Consider the following 20,153-nt stretch of genomic DNA (forward strand, 5'->3'; position numbering starts at 1 on the left):
GGGCAACTGGATAAAAGCTTCATGAAGAAATGGAATTTGAGCAGGGCCCTAAAGGATGAGTAGAATTGGAAAGCTGGGGAGTAGGCACTGCAGATGGACGAGTATATGAGTATGAGCAAACATGGGGTTTTCAGAAGGCTCAGTGGGGTGAAGGGTTTGCCGTGGGACCCAGTGGAGGAGAAGATAGGCTATACTGGCTTGAGGTAACTTTTGAAGAGCTCAGAAGTCCAACATTTAGAGGAGGGGTTGCAAACCAACAGCCCATAGGCTACCTCTGGTCTACAGTTAGTTTGGTCCCCAGAGTATTGAAAAATTTGGGGTTCTAATCAGGAATTCTACAGAAGACTCTGGGTTCCTGATGGTGGAAGATCTGATTCTCTCTGGGCCTCCACTCCTGGGGGGTGACTGTGAACTAAGAGCTGCACTACAGCTGCTTTGTTTGGGTGAGGCATTTAGAGCCTTCAGTGTGCTGCAGTTTCCACAACTTGTACTTTTCCTGATACTCAGGCCATGAACCATGTACCAGCTGAGGTTCCTTGCCCTTCACCAGCACACTGGCACAGTGGTTTTCCTACACTTCATTAAACTTGTATCCATGTCTCTAGTAGTAGTAGTTAAGGGAGACCAAGAAGAATGGGAGAAAGAATTTTTTGTGCGCAAGTGAAGAATAGTCCTGTTTGTTTAATATTAAATAACCAGGTGCCAGGTATTTTACTCCTTTCTCTCGCCTTTTGGCTCAGACAGGAGTCTGATTTATTTGACCTCTCTTTTTGACATTATACCAGTAGCCAACAAGGATCATTCTAGATGACGTGCTAAAAATAAAAAGCTCTCTTCTGTTTCTGATGTCAAATTGCCCAACCTCCAGATTATCGCACCTTTTTCTCTACATGTTCTTGCCTGCTGGAAGGGAAGAAGAACCTTCTGATTTAACAGAACTGCCCACAAGTTGAGGAAGGAACAGAGAAAACTGGAAAGATGGAGCTGACTCCCCTCTTCTCTTCCTCTCTCACTTGAGTCCTGTTTAGAACCTTCTAATTTCTGCAGGGACCACTCATCTAACATGGTCATTAGAATCCAATATATTTTTGTTGAATTCTTAACAGAAAATAAAATATGACTTTTCACACTGATAATTTTCTGTTAGTTTGGAATTTGGAACACATTTGGAGGTTTTCAGTTGCATAAACAGCCTGTGGTTGGAAGCAAGGATAAGGATAAGTGGGTGCGAGGTTGTCATTAATATGAAAAACGGAGATTGTCTTAGATGTGCATGTGGATGATTAAATGACAACAGTGTATTCTACCTTGCCTCTGTAACTTGGGTGTGAAACCGTATGTTGCTTATTAAATACTGTCCAGGACATATAACAGAAGCTACCTAGAGGATACTCAGTTATCTTCAAAACGGAAACATACCAGTTTATGGAGAAAGTTCTCAAAGTCATTCTTCACTTCGTAAGGTTTTTTGGCAGCCTTTGCCTGGAGTCTAATAAATAACAACAACAAAAAAATCAGTAGCCAAACCAATTGTTTTTATACTGACAGACACTAACCGAGAGCTAACATTTACACAAAATTTAATATGCTGGGCGTTTGCCAGCATTTTATATATATTCATTCAATTACCCTTACAACAATGTTATCAAGTAGGTACTACTATTATCCAGTATTATGAGGAAAAAGGCTCAGGTAGTTAATGAACCTGCCCTGTCATACAGCCAGCAAGTAATACAGGATTTGAACCCAAGCAGTGTGACTCAAGCCTTCAATTCAACCACCTGAAGGAAGCATTCTCTTCAGTGAGGTGGTCTGCACAGTATCTGTGAACTGATTTCGCCTGCCTGGCTCTGGCACAGACTTTAAGGAGTGTCCGTGGGGACCGAAGAGTACAAGGGACCAGCACGGGGAAGATCTGGGGGGAAAGAGACGGACCAGTCTGGAAGCTCATGGGACACAGGAATCCAGGAATCTATCCTGATTCTTGTCACCAAGCACTCATTCAAGAAATATTTAAGAAGGAGTTGATAGCTGGATTCAGGAGGCAGCAGGAACCTTTCCAGAGATCTGTGGATGAGTGGAGAGGCTGGGGTAGGCAAAGACTAGGATGGGTAAGAACTGGGGAAGAGGGAGGAACATTAGCAAGAGAAACAAAAATGAAAAGAGGGGTATATGGTTATTAATTCACCAGCAATTTTCAAGTGTGACATTTAAAAAATATTTTTCCTGGGGCGCCTGGGTGGCTTAGTGGGTTAAGCCTCTGCCTTTGGCTCAGGTCGTGATCCCAGGGTCCTGGGATCCAGCCCTGCATCGGGCTCTCTGCTCCGCAGGAAGCCTGCTTCCTCCTCTCTCTCTCTGCCTGCCTCTCTGCCTACTTGTGATCTCTCGCTGTCGAATAAAATCTTTAAAAAAAAAAATTTCCTGCATGGGATTTGTAGGAAGTAAACATTTCTGAAAATTCCAAATATACTTTGCTAAATAAAGCATGAAGTTTAGATTAGCCCCTGGCAAAGCCACCTCTCGGTCTCTTTAGCATTTAGTGTCAGGCACCCTGGGGGCACAGCAGGGCTAGCTCTTGAGGGCCTCCTGCTTTCGTTCATGCTCTGCCACGGGCATGCCCCTCACTCACTCTCTGCTTAGCCTCTGCCCATTTTCTCCCTCCACTGCCTTTTCTCCTCACTTAGGGTCACCCACTGGGTCTCTCTCCTCCTGCCTTTCTCCTCTAGCTCCCACGGTTTGGGTCTCTTTCTCACAGGCCTATTTAAACACACTCCAAAATATCCCTGCGGCCCTTCCTCAGTAATGCTCTCCCCGAATCTCCTCGAGATGCGCGTAATGTTCAGACTCAGGCTCATCTCACTCTTAAAATTGAGCCATTTTCCGATTCACACTTTTAATTTACAGTGCCCCCTTTCTTTTTTTAAATGAAATATGTCTCATATTTAAAGAGAGCAGATCAGTGGTGTTCTTAGACTTGATAGAAACGTGTATGCTGTGCCTATAGATTTAACAGGCACACGAGATTTAGATATACGAGTATTTTCCCCAACAATGTCCCACTGCATAAAACATATTTGAGTGCTTCTTGCAAACTGCTCTGACTGTCCTACATTCTTCTATTCTATCCTCAGTGATGAGAAATCCTACCCCATATAGATTTAATCTTGGGGAACTTGTAAAAGTCACATGGAATCAGGTTTGTTTTTGTTTTTGTTTTTGTTTTTTTTTAGCGTGAGAATGCAGGGGTGGAGGAGTGGGGAAAGAGAAAATCCCAAGCAGGCTCCACGCCCAGGATGGGGTCCAACGTGGGGCTCGATCTCAAGACCCTGAGATCATGACCGGAGCCCAAACTGAGAGTCAGACACTTAACCAATTGAGCTACCCAGGTACCCCTGGAATCAGATCTTATAATGTAGGTATTGTGAAGGGGAAATATGGGTGATAAGATATTTGGTAAAAAGTGAGATAAGATTCCAAAGTAATGGGTTGGATTTTCTCATGTGACTGGGAAACCAGCTTTTTAATTTTTATTTTATTTACTTTTAAGATTTTGTTTGTAAGTAATCTCTACACCTAATATGGGGCTCAAACTCACAGCCCCAAGATCCAGAGTTGCATGTTCCACTGACTGAGCCAGTCAGGAGCCCAGAAATTAGTTTTTTTTAATTTTGTTTGTTTTTGTTTTTCTTTTTTAAACTGAAGTCTAGCATACGTATAAGGTTATATTAATTTCAGGTGTACAACATAGTGATTTCATACTTCTATAGGAAACTAGCTTTTAAAATTCCAAAATAGTAATTAGAAGATGAATGGCACACAGCTGTGGTCTTGCAAGGCACTTGTCTGAAGGGCTGCACTCATCTGACACATTTTTGTGCATGTGGGTATGCTAGAAGTAGGCTAGTCTCAATACTTTATAGGTTTCCTTTTTATTCTCTAATTTGTAAAATAAACAAATTAAATGTGCCCGAAAAATGTTTGTGTGTGTAGGGACAGAAGGGGAACAAAGAAGTAGCCCAAGGGAGACCAGCTAAATAGGTTGTTTTTCTAGCTTACATCTTCCCTAGGGTAGGGCATGGTTAAGGGTTTAGTTTTAAAAGGTCTTGGGCTTAAGTCCTATAGCTGAAGGAGTAAAAGGAGATGTTCATGTTTAGCAATTAATTAAATTAGCACAGCAGTTGGTTCTGTGGACAAAGAAATTCAAAGTGTTATTTCAGATGGACAGTTGAGTAGAAAATTTCTTTGCAGATACCTGAGTTGATGTACATTTACATAATAAACCCATTGTAGTTCTATGTAATACATTCATTCAGTTAAAATGTTTCATAGGGTTTCTTATAGATTTTTAAACTGATTTTTATTTTATTTTTTTAGATTTTATTTATTTACTTGTCAGAGAGAGAGAGTGAGCACAAGCAGGGGGAGCGGGAGAGGGAGAAGCAAGGTTCCCACTGAGCAGGGAGCCTGATGCAGGGCTTGATCCCAGGACCCCAAGATCATGACCTGAGCCAAAGGTAGATACTTAACCGACTGAGCCACCCGGGTGCCCCTAGATTTATTTATGTATTTATTTGAGAGAACGACAGAGACAATGGGTGGGAAGGAGAGGGAGAGAATCTGAAGTAGCCTCTGCACTGAGCTCAGAGCCCCACGAGGGATTCCATTCCATGACCGTAAGATCATGACCTGAGCCAAAACCAAAAGTCGGATGCTTAACTGACTGAACCACTCAGGCACCCCTCAATTAAATGTTTTTAATCACTACAAAGTTGAATAAGGAACAAACCTATCAAGCTCCTTGTCAATTCTTTCCTGCCGCTGTCTTAGGAGTTTTATTTCTTCGTTAATTCTGTGCTTTTCCCTATAAAATCAAAATTTTGGGTTAAGTTTGAAAATAAAGCAGGATTCCTAATTGGGAAAGAATAAATCACCAATTTGCTGACTTCCTCAGGTCAGTAAAAGTTCTTTACACACCAAGCCTTCAGCATCCCCTCCCTATGCACTACTTGGTGTGAGGAATCCCCCAGAACACCCCCTCCTATAAATACATACTGAAGACATCACCCATGACCCCTGAGCATGGTTTGGACTCCACCTTGCTGCTTCCGCAGGGGCCCTCTCACAAAGTGTTCATACCTGTTCTTCCCACTGGGCACAGGAACTCTAAGGGCTTTGTGTGAGCGTGCATGTGTGGAGGCTTGGGAGGCTCTAGCTGGAGGGAGGCGGAAGGGGAATGGGGCCCCTTGGAAAGCAGAGGCCCAAACTTTTGTCCTGCCTGCTGGATAAGACCTGCCTGGCTTCTCTTCCGTCTACCTCTCTTTGCCCTATTGGATGGCTTTCTTCAATGCTACCCCAACTGCCACCCCAGCTCCAGGGACCTTATGCTGCAACACACCTTTCTCTTCTTCCAGGGCTCATCTTTGTAAACAGTTCCCCAGTCTCTGGTCTCTGGAGCTCTCGTCTGGCCTCTCCATGCTGGGGTGCATCCCTCCAACCTACAGCACAGCAAAGTGTCCTTCCTTCCTTTAATCCCTGACACCTGCCATGGCTCTGTGGCTCCAACGTACATCCTAGACACTTACCGGAAAAGAATCTCCAAGTCTGTTAGACCCTCAGAAGTGACTCTCCTCAATGGTTAAATAAGGAGCTCAGTGTAGATGATTTCTATGATGAGGACTTCCAGCTCAAAGAGTTTGAGATTTTCTATTTAACAATAGTATGGCATCCACTTACATTCGAAATTCCTTCTGGTTCCTTGCAAACTGTCTTTTTGCCTCTTTGATAATATCACGGTAAGTTGGAGCAGGTGGTGTGATTGGCTTATGGTCAAGGAAAGATTTTTAATTAGGATCGTTTGGGAGAGGAGGACAGTACCCGGCACAGGGGGACTGAGAGGGCCATCTGGCCTGGGTTTCCCAGTCACGAAGGGTCTCAATTGTGGACATAAATATGACATCTGCAGTTACACTGAGAGGATTGACAGAAGACAGTACCCATTGGACCACGTTAAACCTGTGTCCCATTATCTGGACTACACCACCCACAGTGCACTAGGACTTAACAGTTTCATAAATTCTGTAATTACTTTTTTGTTGTAGTGTTGTGTGTGCGTAAGTGCTTTGTGTGTATGTGTATATGTACATTAAAAGCAGTAATTTGTTAAATGTAAATATTTAAAATGTACCAAAATGTTTGCAACCCTATGTAGGCATTTCTTCATTTCTACATATACCGAGAGCCTCAAGGTCTCTTCCGGAAGGCTCTGGAAGTGACTGGCAATATAAGTTGGTTGCCTGAGGCTGGTGGCCTCTGCTAACTGCAGGGAAGAAAGACGGTCAGTAGAAGGTGTCAGTGTGCTGTGGATGAGCCTGGGGCTCTGGTCCCATCTGTTTCTGGTACAGCCTGTGGTTGTGCTCCTAACCCTGGTCTTCAACCCACAGTCGTGTCTGACAAAGCACGTGTCCCTTCTGAGACAACAATTGGCAAATGACTCCAGAAGACAGCCCTCAGTTTGTGTTAAAAGAACTAATAAATCTTTGAACAGTACATCCAAACCTAATGAGGTACTATACAGTGGCTAAATGAAAATAATAATAATTATGATGATGATGATGATAAAAGACTAGCCTCACTGATAAACTAGGAGCTCTTAAACTTCTGCAATCACCAAGATCCGGGGGATGAGACTATCCTTATATGGCCCCCCACTCCCCGTCCTGAAGCACACTCCGATATTATCACTATCTTTCTCTGAATGCAAATTTAGGGTCCATTTCAAGGCTGCCCTTGATGCTCACTTTAATCTTATTTATCTGGCCTAAGAAAGTTAGGAGAAGCCCAGTGGATGTGGTCCCTGGAGCAGGACCACATAGGTACTTAACTTTATGACCTTAACTTCCTGGGTACTGTATCTCAACTGAGGTAACCAGAAGGAAAACCACGAATGGCTCCAGAACAAGGATGCTCCCAAGAGCTTGAATAAAATTTATGTCTTTCCTATGGTGCTCTAAACTATTGAGGAATTATTTTCAATCACATATAACTTGAACATCAAGATCTTAGAACCAAGGAAAAGAACACCTGAGATTCTGTGCATGCCAGACAACTTTCTCAGCAATGCCAGAAGAGACACATTTTCGGGGCTGGTCCCAGAGCCTATTTAAGCGGGCTTTTAATAAGCATCACGGACTGTGGAGGGAAGCGGTGCTGACAACAGGACATACTCGATCCTACCAGCCGTGGAGTCTGGGAGGGTCTGGATGGTGACCATATTACTCTAAAATGGATCAAAATTCTCTGAAATACATTTTAGAGAAGTCTTTTTATTGGTACATTCCACATTTCTTTTTCCCTTTAATCATATCTGGCTTTTAGAATAAGGTTTTCCTTAAAGAAAGAGATGAGCCTGACTTTTCTGTTTAATGTCATAATGGCATAGGTTCCTAGACTTATGATTTAATGAAAAGTTGATTTGTACTGTAGGTGACAATCAAATCAGTGCTTGGATAGCATCTGGCCCTGCTGGGAGACAGACCAACAGTGACATGGCATGTATACAGGACAAATAATCATCAACTTCAAGGACTCATTCAAGATACAGCCTGCTTCAGGGCCGCCTGAAGCAAATTGGGAAGTCAGCAAAGTGTGTTTCTTCAGTGTCCTTTACTCATCTTCTCCTTTGCTACTTTTCTTTCAGGATCCTCTCAGCCCTTCCTCTCTCCTAGGCTGACACTCACAGGCCATTTCCCAAAGATTATAGACAGAGTGCCATCCTGAAGATTGAGCTCGGTTCTGGTACTGTGTTCAGCACTTGTATCTAGTACCATGGTAGCCAAGGCAGTTAACTAGGCTGACCCTCTTTTTCCTGGTATGTAAGGTGTGGGGGTTTAGTGAGAGGGTCCTGTGGCTCCTGTCCTGTTCTGATTTTCTATGAACTAGAATATGAGCCTATTTAAATTCAGAAGTTTAGACCTATTAGTAAAGTAATGGCAAAACGCTTAAAGAGTATGGTATAGAATTTGAGATTTTGCAAAGGAATGAAGCAGAGTTTGTTTACTAATAGGATGTGGGAGCTGGATGAGATATAGGGACGAGGAGAGATCCAATGTGGCTAGTATCATGGTGGAGTCATTTTACGGAGATGCGGAAGTCTGCCAATTTGAAGGATGACCTACAGGGGATGAGAAGGTATTTTAATAATGGGCGTGTTCAATTAGAAACTCTCAGGAAATGCAGATAGAGATCAATGGGAGCAGATATGAAAACGGGACTCTCTTCAGAGGTGATGATTGAAACGATGAGAGTGAAAGAGACTCTGAGGGAGAATGCAGACAGAAAAGAAACGAAAAGAGAGAACCCTGAGAAAGAGGAGCTTTTAGGGATTAGTGAGCTTTTAGGGATTTTTAGGAGGGCAGGAGCTGGTATAACACAGTGTCACATTCCAAAGAAGGAGCTATTTAAGAAGAAGTGTCAAGTAAGTCAGAAAAGTCAATTCAAAAACGAATGAAGGGCTGCCTAATTGGGCGATACCATTACTCATTCAACAATTATTTTCTGAGCACATGTTGCGTGCCAGGCACTCATCTGGACCCTAGAGGCTAGCAGGTTTCCGTATCATAGGGCTCAGAATCCAGAGCATACACTTTCCGGAAGCCATTCACCAGAAAGGAGTCAAGGCATACTCAAATAAGTCCCCTGCTTAAAGGAGGGCATAATAAACAAAGAAACTGATTATTTTAAATACCATAAGGGCAGTAAAAACCATGTGTGAGAGTGGCTGGGAATGTGTATGGGCGCCAAAACGTTAGACTGACTATCAGGGAGAAACAGAAGCTGGCTGTCACATTTGAGTAGGAGAAAGGGTGTTGGAGCTAAAGCAGAGTGAGTGTGGGCAGAGTGGTAGGAGATGAAATCAGAGAGTAGGTGGGGTTGGATCTTCTAAGGGGCTTTTTAGCCCATGGCCTCATGGCATGGAAGAATCTGTTGGGAGTGCCTTTGAGCAAGGGACTTAATTGAATTATGCCTTGACTATGTGACTTTGTGAAAAGTGGAGAAAAAGGGCAGCTCTTCAGAGGCTCCTTCCACAGCCGAGGCGAGAGGAGTCATGCTGCTCGGACCAGGGTGGTAACAGTGGCAACAAAGAAAACTGAACAGTTTCAAGATACTATTTAAAGATGGGCTTGATAGAACTCAGGGCTGTTTGAAAATAGGAGTCCTAAAGATGGAATGATATTATAGACACTGGAATTTCTAACAAAACAATTTTGAGCAACAAACCTGGCAGTTGGCAAAACAGTTTTGGGCAGGGAGTCCTGCCTGGAGGCCAGCCCTTAAATGATCTCAGGTCTAATCAATGCCTGTGCAGAAGGCTGACAGTGCACTTTTTCTGACAGTTAAACACCTGGGCCCAGGAAAGTGTTGTACCAGCTTATCCAGTCAACCTGCTTCTTGATTAGTATATCAAACACAGTGATTAACTAAAAACCCTCAAAGATACTGTATTTTAGGCAGTGGTGAGGGGTGGGGCAGTAATTGGAAATGGAATGGAGAAAAAAGAAGTTAACATTTGTTGGATACCCAATATAGGCCACGCGCTGTGACTGGATCTTAACAGCATCTGTAGAATTCTGCTTGAGACTCTCACGACTGGTGTCTTTGCTTCCATGAAAATAGTTCTACCCCACACAGTCCTATTTGTTGCCTGACAGAGGTTGTTCCAGGAAGCCTCCTCTTGGTCAGAACCTCATTTTGCACTGGATTTCTGTTTTATTTTTATTTTTATTTATTTTTTTCACCTTTTTTTTTTTTTTTTTTTTTTTACGATTTATTTATTTACTTGAGAAAGAGTGAGCACGTCCACACATGTGTGTTGGGGGTGGGGCAGAGGGAGAGAATCCCAAGCAGACTCCCCCTTGAGCATGGAACCTGATCTGGGGCTTAGTCTCACCACCCTGAGATCATGACCTGAACGGAAATCAAGAGCCAAATGCTTGACCGACTGAGCCACCCAGCTGCCCCAAGTTTTCAGTGTGCTTCTGAGGGCAGTGCATCTTACTCTGGGAAAGACATTTCATAGTAATGTAAGTTATATTCAAACGGTAGCTGTGATCAAAAAGCCAATGTATCAGCTGGAATTTCCTGTATTCAACCGATTTTTCTGTAACCTATAGTCAGAAACAAAGCATTGTAGTCAGGAATTACAGACATTCATGAGTTCTGATCACACTGGACAAATTACCTTGTCTTCAGGGATTTTCTAAATGATATTACTGGAATTAAGTGTCCACATGAACTACAGTTTTCTCTTGATATGAATCAAGTCTGGATGGCAAAATTCCAAAATAAAACTTCCTTAAGCTAGGCCCTAGTTACTTTCAAACTGGCTTTGAGATATCATTCTGCATAACATTTTTGACTATACAGTAAATGACAACTTTATGGACAGATTAGTCCTCAAATCTAAAAGGGAAGTAAAGAAAGCCTCACTTTAAATAATTAAAGCTGAAAAAAACCTAAACCTCACAGGATCTACTCATTTTGACAATGTTTCAGTGAGACTTGAAAAATGTTACTGTGGTAATCAATTCTCAATATACATATGTCAAGTCACTATGCTGTACACTTGAAACTTACACAATGCCATATGTTAATTATATCTCAGTAAAAGCAAAAAATATTACTGCACAAAGAATATTAGAGCAGCATTAATGTAAGCAAAAGAAAAGAAAAAAATTCTCCTATAATTCCACTTTCCAAAAAATAAAACTATTCTCATTTTTCTATGTGCCTTACCATCTATCATATACAAATATGTATTTTATGTTATTATTATAATGGCATGGTTGCTTCCTTTACCCAACTATCATAATTTTCCCATGCATCCAGGTTTTGTAGTGATTATTTTAATGTTTGCAAAAGATTTCAGAGTATCTGTACTAGAGGGGCTCTGCTGCCCTGATGCATAAGTTTTGCTGGGTTTTCTTATATGAAATAATCAATTTCTCTTCTCTTCCCCAGTTGTGTTTTCCAGGATGACATTTCCCTACACTGCACCCACCTTCAAGTGTAGCAAGGGAGGGCTGTGTCTCTCCAAATTCAAATCCCTCTAAGTTCTGGGAAAAGATAGCCTGGTTCCTGCTTAGCTTTGGACTGGTGTGATGCCCAAAGTAAAAAAAAAAAAAAGAAAAAAAAAAAAGAGGTTGTATTCCTGTTCATTACATAAGCAAGAAGCCTGCAATTTCAGTTATGCCAGATTTCCACCTTTAGTTTTTTTCTGCCCTTTGCCTGTCACAGACTGTGATGAAATCCAGCAGCTTTAGAGGAGAAGGCTTAGCAATCTTCCTGAAACAAAGAATACCTAGAATACCTAAAGACATCAGGCTACTTTTAACATGTGTCCTATTCTCCTCACTACATCTAGTGATTGAAACTTTAAGATCTTCTTCTGAGTAAAAATCACAGAAAGTTGAATAACATTCCTCTTATAACATGATTAGCACAACTAAAGATATGCTTTTCCTAAAGTGTACATGGTTTTGAGCTGCCGAAATCTAATTTGCATGCAGCTATTTCCTGGTAATATATATAATTTCTCTCTCAGAGTTCCTGTTAGAATTGCAAAGGTTTTATCCTTGTACAAAGTTATATTGTGCTCTTGAGTATGGTCCCCATGATGAAGCATTTATGAGTGACATGGTGCTTGTCACTCTGAACTAATTGGATTTTCTCCCTTGAACATTCATTATATACTACTGGTATTAGGACAAAGAGCTATGTTGGTTTTTTTTTTTTTTTTTTAAGATTTTATTTATTTATTTGAGAGAGAGACAGTGAGAGAGAGCATGAGAGGTGAGAAGGTCAGAGGGAGAAGCAGACTCCCCGTGGACCTGGGAGCCCGATGTGGGACTTGGTCCTGGGACTCCAGGATCATGACCTGAGCCGAAGGCAGTTAGTTGCTCAACCAACTGAGCCACCCAGGCGTCCCCAAAGAGCTATGTTTTATTTCTCATAAATTATTAATTTTGAACATGTCATTATTAAAATGAGCTGGGTATATATTCTTTATAAAGTCATTCTCCTTGCCTACAAAAGTTGGTCAGTTGTATATTTGTGTTGTGTAATGAGGTTCTGGGCTGTATGATGTTGCTACTAAGATCTCAGCATTTTTTTTTGTTTTTGCACTGTTCAGTCGTGATGGTTTTTTAGCTGACTTCTGTTAATGTCTGTTAACGAATATCCTAATTTTTATTCTCATCAGATACATAAAGTCATCAATTTTCCCCAACTGTAGAAAATTAGAGTACTTACAGTTTACAAATTATGAAGAATGGCTATATTTTATCCCTTGGGGAAGACTGTGGTAACATGTTTTCCAAATCCGCTGTCTGAACTGACCTCACACTGTGTTTCCTCATGCAATGCTACATGGAGTTTACGAGGTGAGCCACTAAACAGAGATGGAGCCACTTGGGTACAAATAAAATCGTCGTGTCCTGGCACTTCCCAACCATGTCATGGTTGGCATGGGACAAACTAAAACCTGGAGACTTCTAACGGCCTCAGTTGAGACTCTGAGGGCTTTGATCTCCTGTTAGAAACAGAGTATTAACTAAACAAGGGGCCTCAGAAATTGCAGGGTCCAATTTGATTATAACACAGATGAAGAAAGGCTTCTGAAAAGGAAGTGCCTTGCCTTGGAGAAGTTGGGCATGTGTGAGACTCAGGAAAAGAAGGTCCCAGGGGCAAATTTTCTCCTATCTGCCCAAAGTACTGTCCTGGGATGAAGCTGCAGGAGGCTTTGCTGTCTACCCCATATTCCTTAGATCTACTCCTTAGAGTATTCTTAGAATTGCTAATGAGATTACCAGGCTTAAGCCCGAAGGAAGTATCCCTCCTACACATAAGGCAATTGTATAAGATATAAAAGAAAACTCGGCAGCAAACAATGGCCACAATCTCATCATTTATTCACCAGAATTCACTTAATTCTTAATCCTAAAAATTAAATTCTTAAAATAACTTAGCATGTGGCCCAAAGTGATCTTAGAACAGTTATCTTCTGCGGTTTACCTTTGCTTACACTTCAAATATCTCAATGTCAGAATTGCAAGTGTCAAACATCCACAACACAACCGTTTATCCAGAAATTTTTAAAAAAGTTATCACTAACCCCATATGCCTTATTCTACGGGAGACAGAGGCACCGTCAGAACACCACCCAGATTCTACATGGCCTGGTATTAACGTATAAAACAGGGGTTTCAGTAAGTTTCCTTGTTTAAGACATCATTAGAAGTAGTTTTGTAGCATCGCTTAGAAAATTGAGGGAGTAAGGCTACCAGAAATATTAACACAGATTTAGCAAAAAGCATTCAGCAAACTTGCCAGGGCTTTGACTAGGCATGGAGGCACAAAGATGAGTAAGACATGGAGTTTGACTTACAGGAATAATGAGTAGGAACGGGAAATAATAGGCAGTTTTTCAAGTAGAAGACAGAAGAGCTATAAAAAATAGGCAAAAGACTATAAAAGCCTTGCATTCTGTTCTGCTTTAGGGCAGAGCTGTCTCCAGTTGGTTGAGGGAGCTTCCTCTGTTCTGCTACAGCCACCTCGGCAGGATTCTGTGACTGATGACACAGTTTCCCGTCTATGCTGTTGGACTGCTTAGCACCTTCATTCGAGTACCAGCTGGTATAGAAGGGGTGTTTGGGAGGTGCTGTTCTTGGCCTCCTGAGCAAACATTCTTACTGATATTTCAAGTGTAGCTGAATCATAGGCTTCATCTTGAGAAGCCTAGTCATCATTGTCATCAAGTTAATTGTTTTTTTTTTTTTTTTTGCTATATTGCTTAAGAAATCAGGGAAGTATGATATATCTTCAAGGACAATTTTCATTAAAGTGGTCAATGTAAATTTTGGTGCTTTAGAAGGTCGGCTCCAGTATTCCGGAAAATTTAGTTATGGCAACAGTGCATTCCCTGATAAGACAGAATAAACAAGTTGTTGATTTATAGAGATTTCATAATTTTTGTAATTTATGCCCTTGAACAGAGACAGCTCCAAGAGTTGCTTGGAGGGAATTTATCCGTTCCCATTATTTCGATCAACCTCTTCTCCACTCACAAAGCTATTCTGAGTAAACATACAAACTGTGGCTTTGCTTTGCAAATACAGCGCCTTGCTTGTAACTGGGTTGAATATTAAACCCCTCCTACAAAGATAGAAATTCTAGAGGCTCTACTCCTAAGATGGACCAAATTGGGTTATTTGACAAATAATACATGAAACAAAACAGAAACAAATACATGTGAGAAAACCACCAAAGGAGCCAATTTGTTTGTTCTTAAATACAGACTTCAGCTCTAAGCTAGGATATGGTTTCTACTTTCGGAAATCCTGGAACATCTCTCAGAATCACTTGGAGCCATAAGCTCACAGTGACTTTTATGGGGTGAATGCAAAGTAACAGTGTGGACATTATCTACTTTCTTCTTTGCCTGCCCACCTTCTAGGAGAAGTGGGTTAGATGAACACAAAATTATAATCTAGTCAATTGTCAATTTTTATATTTAATTGAGATATTACTTTTTAGTCTTAAATCTAAGCACTCAAAAATCTATGGATTTTCCCGTTTTGTTTTTTTAATTGACCAGTAACATATATAGCAAAAATATACATTTTTTCCAATGGTTGAAGTCACTTAAACTGCAAATGAAATTTTCTTCTCTTATTTGATATAAATTGGGCTTTAACACATTTATACTAAGTTTAAAAAAGCCAAAATCTTAACTCGTACTAACTCTCCAGGATGCAAATCCCTCCTGCTCCACAACCCCCGCCGCTTAATTTTCCACTGAGCCATGTCTATAATCTAAAATCCCAACTGTGGCTAAAAAATTGATACAATCCATTCCTTGGAACCTGATTACCTAAGGCATTAAAGTCTTCTATTCATTTCATTAGTTAGTTTAATAACAAGCTTGCTGAATTGTGGTTTGTGTCTTGTGCCTTTTATTAAAAGGAAGGAAAAGAAAAACCCTAATGAGAACTTAAACGGAGTGTATAAGAAATAAAGAAAAAAAATGCTGGATCTTACAAGCAATTTTTTAATTGTCTTTGGCTCAAGGTGGCTGCAAAATGCTTACAATACACATACACATACTCAACTTCTGTAAAACAAAAACCCCTTTGTTCCTCAGTTCTTAAAAAAAGTATGATGTTCATTTTCTACTCCACCCCACCCCCATTTTTTTTTTTTAACTTGGCATACACTTTTAACTGGCAGAGTTTGCTAAAAGAGGAAACTTAGCAACCTACTCAACAAAGTTTAGAATAGCTTCAATTAAAAGTCATCTAAAAATAAAAATAAAACCTCCTTTTCTCTTCTGAGAACAAAATTTAAATACTTATATCATTTATCCTACTATGTTCTATGATGTTTTTATGCTTATAAAGTGCTCTACTCATTAAGTCATATATATATATATATATATTTTTTTTTTTTTAAATATAAAATCTGGTCCTTTAAGGAGTTCTTGAGAGCCTAGCAGGGGGAGTTATGAGTTTATTCTGGTAACTGACATAAACTAGCATCAATGGGAATTAAGTAAAGGGAGTCCCTGGATCAAATATCTGACCATCAAAAGGCAATCACAGAATTTTATACAGATCTAGGTTATTTATAAAGTTCTTGATCTGGGGGCTTCTACAGAAAGTGGTAAGCTTTCTTCTATGAATTGAAGCCATGAGGAACACTGCAAAATTCTGCACGACGCTAAAAGTGGTTATCTCTGAACAAAACCAAAAATTAAACAAAACTAGGATAAAAGAGAAAAAATACAACCCCAAAAAGAAAAATATAAGGGGAAATTGACTTTGTGGGTAATTTTGTTGGATGGATGAATAACGAGTGGATGAATAAATTATATGTAATCTTAAGCCACTGAACTTCTAAACTTAGAAGGCTGCAGGTGGCAAGGCAAAAGGAAGCTCTGTATGTGCTGGCTGTCTGATATCCCAAGGTGACATCTCCAGTTCTGTGAAGACATTAAACTTGCCTTCTCACTCAAGACAGTGCTGTCCATAGAGCATTTTTGTTATGAGGGATGTGTTCAATACCTGCGCTATCCAACAGTCACACACAGATAGTGAACACTTGAAATGAGTCCATGTAACTGAAGAACTGTAGTTTTACTTATACTTAATTTTATTACGTAATTAATTTTTTTAAAAGATTAATTTATTGGGGAGGGCAGAGAGAGAAGGAGAGAGAATCTTGGGCAGACTCTGCTGAGCATAGATCCCAACATGGGGCTTGATTGCACAACCACGAGATCATGACCCGAGCTGAAACCAAGAGTCAGACACTTAACTGACTGAGCCATCGAGATGCCCCATTAATTTTATAATTTAAATATATGTTTAAATAGCCATGCATGGCTAGTGGATAACATACCAGACAGTGCAGTTCTAAAATTATGAAAAACACAGTAAATACCTAACTCTATGTACATACATATGTCTATTTCTTTAAATCTTGCTCTAAATAGTACATATTATCACTTTATGTAATATTATAAAATATTATTGAATAGATCACATACTATTCTTGGTTTTCTAAATATATGTTTATCTAGTCAAGACTACTCAGTTTGTTAACTCTTACTTGGAGAAGTTATTGATGCTTCTTTTTTTTTTTTTTTAAAGATTTTATTTATTCATTTGACAGAGATCACAAGCAGGCAGAGAGGCAGGCAGAGAGAGAGGAGGAAGCAGGCCCTCCGCTGAGCAGAGAGCCTGATGCAGGGCTCGATCCCAGGACTCTGAGATCATGACCTGAGCCGAAGGCAGCGGCTTAACCCACTGAGCCACCCAGGCGCCCCTTATTGATGCTTCTTAAGAACAGTGAGAAAAAGAAAACCACCCCTTAGGGGCTAGTGCCACAAAATTGAGTATACAAAGTAAGAATCAATGGTCTATCTTTGAAAATAAATTATCTTCAGAATGCCACTGAAGGTGCTGTGACTTTTGCCTTTTGTAGAGTCCATTTTCTCACCTTGATAATTCTTGCATCTTTTACCTTATATAATTTGTTGTTGTTGTTGTTTTTCCAAAAAGATTTTATTTATTTACTTGAGACAGAGAGCATGAGTTGGGGGAGTGGAGCAGAGGGAGAGGGAGAAGAAGACTCCTTGCTGAAAGACACGAACAGACACTTCTCCAATGAAGACATACAAACAGCTATCAGACACATGAAAAAATGTTCATCATCACTAGCCATCAGGGAGATTCAAATCAAAACCACATTGAGATACCACCTTACACCAGTTAGAATGGCTAAAATTAATAAGACAGTAAACAGCGTGTATTGGAGAGGATGTGGAGAGAGGGGAACCCTCTTACACTGCTGGTGGGCATGCAAGTTGGTGCAGCCACTTTGGAAAACAGTGTGGAGATTCCTTAAGAAATTAAAAATGGAGCTTCCCTATGACCCTGCAATTGCACTACTGGGTATTGACCCCAAAGATACAGATGTAGTGAAAAGAAGGGCCACCTGCACGCCAATGTTCATAGCAGCAATGGCCACAGTTGCTAAACTGTGGAAAGAACCAAGATGCCCTTCAATGTTGAATGGATAAGGAAGATGTGGTCCATATACACTATGGAGTATTGTGCCTCCATCAGAAAGGATGAATACCCAACTTTTGTAGCAACATGGACGGGACTGGAAGAGATTATGCTGAGTGAAATAAGTCAAGCAGAGAGAGTCAATTATCATATGGTTTCACTTATTTGTGGAGCATAACAAATAACATGGAGGATATGCGGAGAGGGAGAGGAGAAGGGAGTTGAGGGAAATTGGAGGGGGAGATGAACCATGAGAGACTATGGACTCTGAAAAACAATCTGAGGGGTTTGAAGGGGTGGGGGGTGGGAAGTTGGGTGAGCCTGGTGGTGGGTATTATGGAGGGCACGTAATGCATGGAGCACTGGGTGTGGTGCATAAACAATGAATTCTGGTACACTGAAAAGAAATTAAAAAAAAAAAAAGACTCTCTGCTCAGCAGGGAGCTAGATATGGGGCTCAATCCCAGGACCCTGAGATCATGACCTGAGAGCCAAAGGCAGACACTCAACTGAGCCACCCTGGCACTGCTTGCATAATTCCCAAGACCTGGGCAACTTATCTCTTCTTTGCTTCAGGTTATGTCTTTTCCTTTCCTAACCTCTAGGATATGGAAGATGAAGATACAGTGAGCTGACTGGCCCCTTACTATAACCCTTGATAGTTGTCAAATAGACATTGATAGGTGCCTCCTTCGCTTCAGTGCATTTCTATGCTTCTGGCTCCATTCTTTGACTCTATTTTCCCCAATTTCCCCATTCCCTCCTTTCTTTTTCACCCTTCCAGTGGGATTTCCACAAGTCTTAATACTGGATTATGCAGACAGATATATGAAATTGTAGAAAGGAAGAAGACTCATTTCATGGAAAAGAGCAACCTACTGAATCCTCTTTTCTTCTGTCTAAGCCTCTATTCAGCCTACCCTTGTTCACTACCTAAGTGCCTCATTTATACTTCAGTTGTTGCTCTGATTGCTTCCAGAATAAGCAAAAAGTTATCCATTTCTCTGAAGATTCCATACTTTTCCAGGCAAATGAAGTGTGCCTTCTTGGACATTTAAATATGTCATCTTCCTTAAAGGTCACTGTGCTGCAGCTTTTTTTTTTTTTAATTTTTTTTTTTTTTATTAACATGTATTTGTATCCCCAGGGGTACAGGTCTGTGAATCGCCAGGTTTACACACTTCACAGCACTCACCAAAGCACATACCCTCCCCAATGTCCATAACCCCACCCCCTTCTCCCAAACCCCCTCCCCCCAGCAACCCTCAGTTTGTTTTGTGAGATTAAGAGTCACTTATGGTTTGTCTCCCTCCCAATCCCATCTTGTTCCATTGATTCTTCTCCTACCCACTTAAGCCCCCATGTTGCATCACCACTTCCTCATATCAGGGAGATCATATGATAGTTGTCTTTCGCTGCAGCTTTTAAACACTGAGGTTGGGGAAGAATAGAAATTGTTCAGGTAAGCATGGGAGGAATGCTAGAAAAAGGCTGTATCTTCAGTAAAGCCAACAAGTTTGTGGACAAGGTCATCCATTAGACAGTAAGTTACCTGACAGCAGAGATGACAGTCATCTCTTCAGCACATAGCACAGCACCTAGCACATAGATTTTCCTGTTAAACAAGACATAAGACAGTCTGGAGTCTGGAACCAGGTAATGAAGGCACATTCAGGTAATGGGACAGAATCAGACACTTAAGCAAGATTTGAAGCATCTGGAAAATAATAATTTGAGCAGACAACACATCTAGAATCCAGAACTAGGACTGGGGCAGGAGAGGAAAGCCGGGCAAGGGTCAATAGTAGAGATAAATAGGTGATCCCAACCTACTGCATAAAACAGACCTGCATTACACTTCCCCCTTGTTCCGCTTGACAACAAGCATGTTGTCAAGGCCAGTAGACACTTATATGCTGCACAATTCTTATATAGATCACAAGATTTTGAGTCCTCTAATCAAAGCAAAAATGACTACCAGATATGGGATTGTTTTGCTAATTCAACATTTAATCACGCCTGCTTCTAGATCATGGTAAGGTCCTGCCTAGGAAGAAATAATTCTAGAAGTTGTGGGAAGCCATCTGGCCAATTCTTCCCAAACTCTTGCAGCAGGTAGCTCCATTTCATGGTAGCAAATGAGACCCAAAACATAAGGATGAATTTTTTCAAAATGTAATTCCCATACTTTTTTTTCCTCTGCTTCTATTTCATTGACTATTGGGGATCCAGAAGAAAAAACAGTGAGCAATCAATGGATTGTTTTCGCTAGAATGGTGAGAAGTGAAAACGACATTGTTCCCCCCTGTGTTAAGTAATACTAGGAGGAAACATACTATCCCATGTTGGTCTTTTGCAAGCAGACCAAGAAATGGAGATCAGTGTGCAGAAGATTTATTAGGGAGTGCTCTTGGGATTAACATTTCTGGGTTGCAAGGGAAGAAAGTAAAATTGAGTAGAGAGAGAGAGAGACATTGAACTGTGATAGTAGTCCCGCTGGAAGTCTAAGCTGACCTATAGGGAGTTCCA

General features: G+C 40.8%; 1 protein-coding gene across 5 annotated transcripts in view; it reads right to left on the reverse strand.

Annotated features, from left to right (window-relative positions):
* The window catches only part of FAM227B (family with sequence similarity 227 member B), a 202,445-nt gene that overhangs the window by 1,730 nt on the left and 180,562 nt on the right, over window positions 1-20,153 (reverse strand). For all 5 annotated transcript variants that reach the window (XM_032343659.1, XM_032343660.1, XM_032343663.1 and 2 more), the window contains 3 exons: window positions 5,734-5,811; window positions 4,787-4,861; window positions 1,420-1,489 (listed from right to left, as the gene is read on the reverse strand). In XM_032343659.1, coding sequence (XP_032199550.1) covers window positions 1,420-1,489; window positions 4,787-4,861; window positions 5,734-5,811 — 223 coding nt within the window. The remainder of the gene's footprint in view (window positions 1-1,419; window positions 1,490-4,786; window positions 4,862-5,733; window positions 5,812-20,153) is intronic.

This window comes from Mustela erminea, chromosome 5 (assembly GCF_009829155.1).
Source record: "Mustela erminea isolate mMusErm1 chromosome 5, mMusErm1.Pri, whole genome shotgun sequence".
In the NCBI taxonomy this organism is placed as follows: Eukaryota; Metazoa; Chordata; class Mammalia; order Carnivora; family Mustelidae; genus Mustela; species Mustela erminea.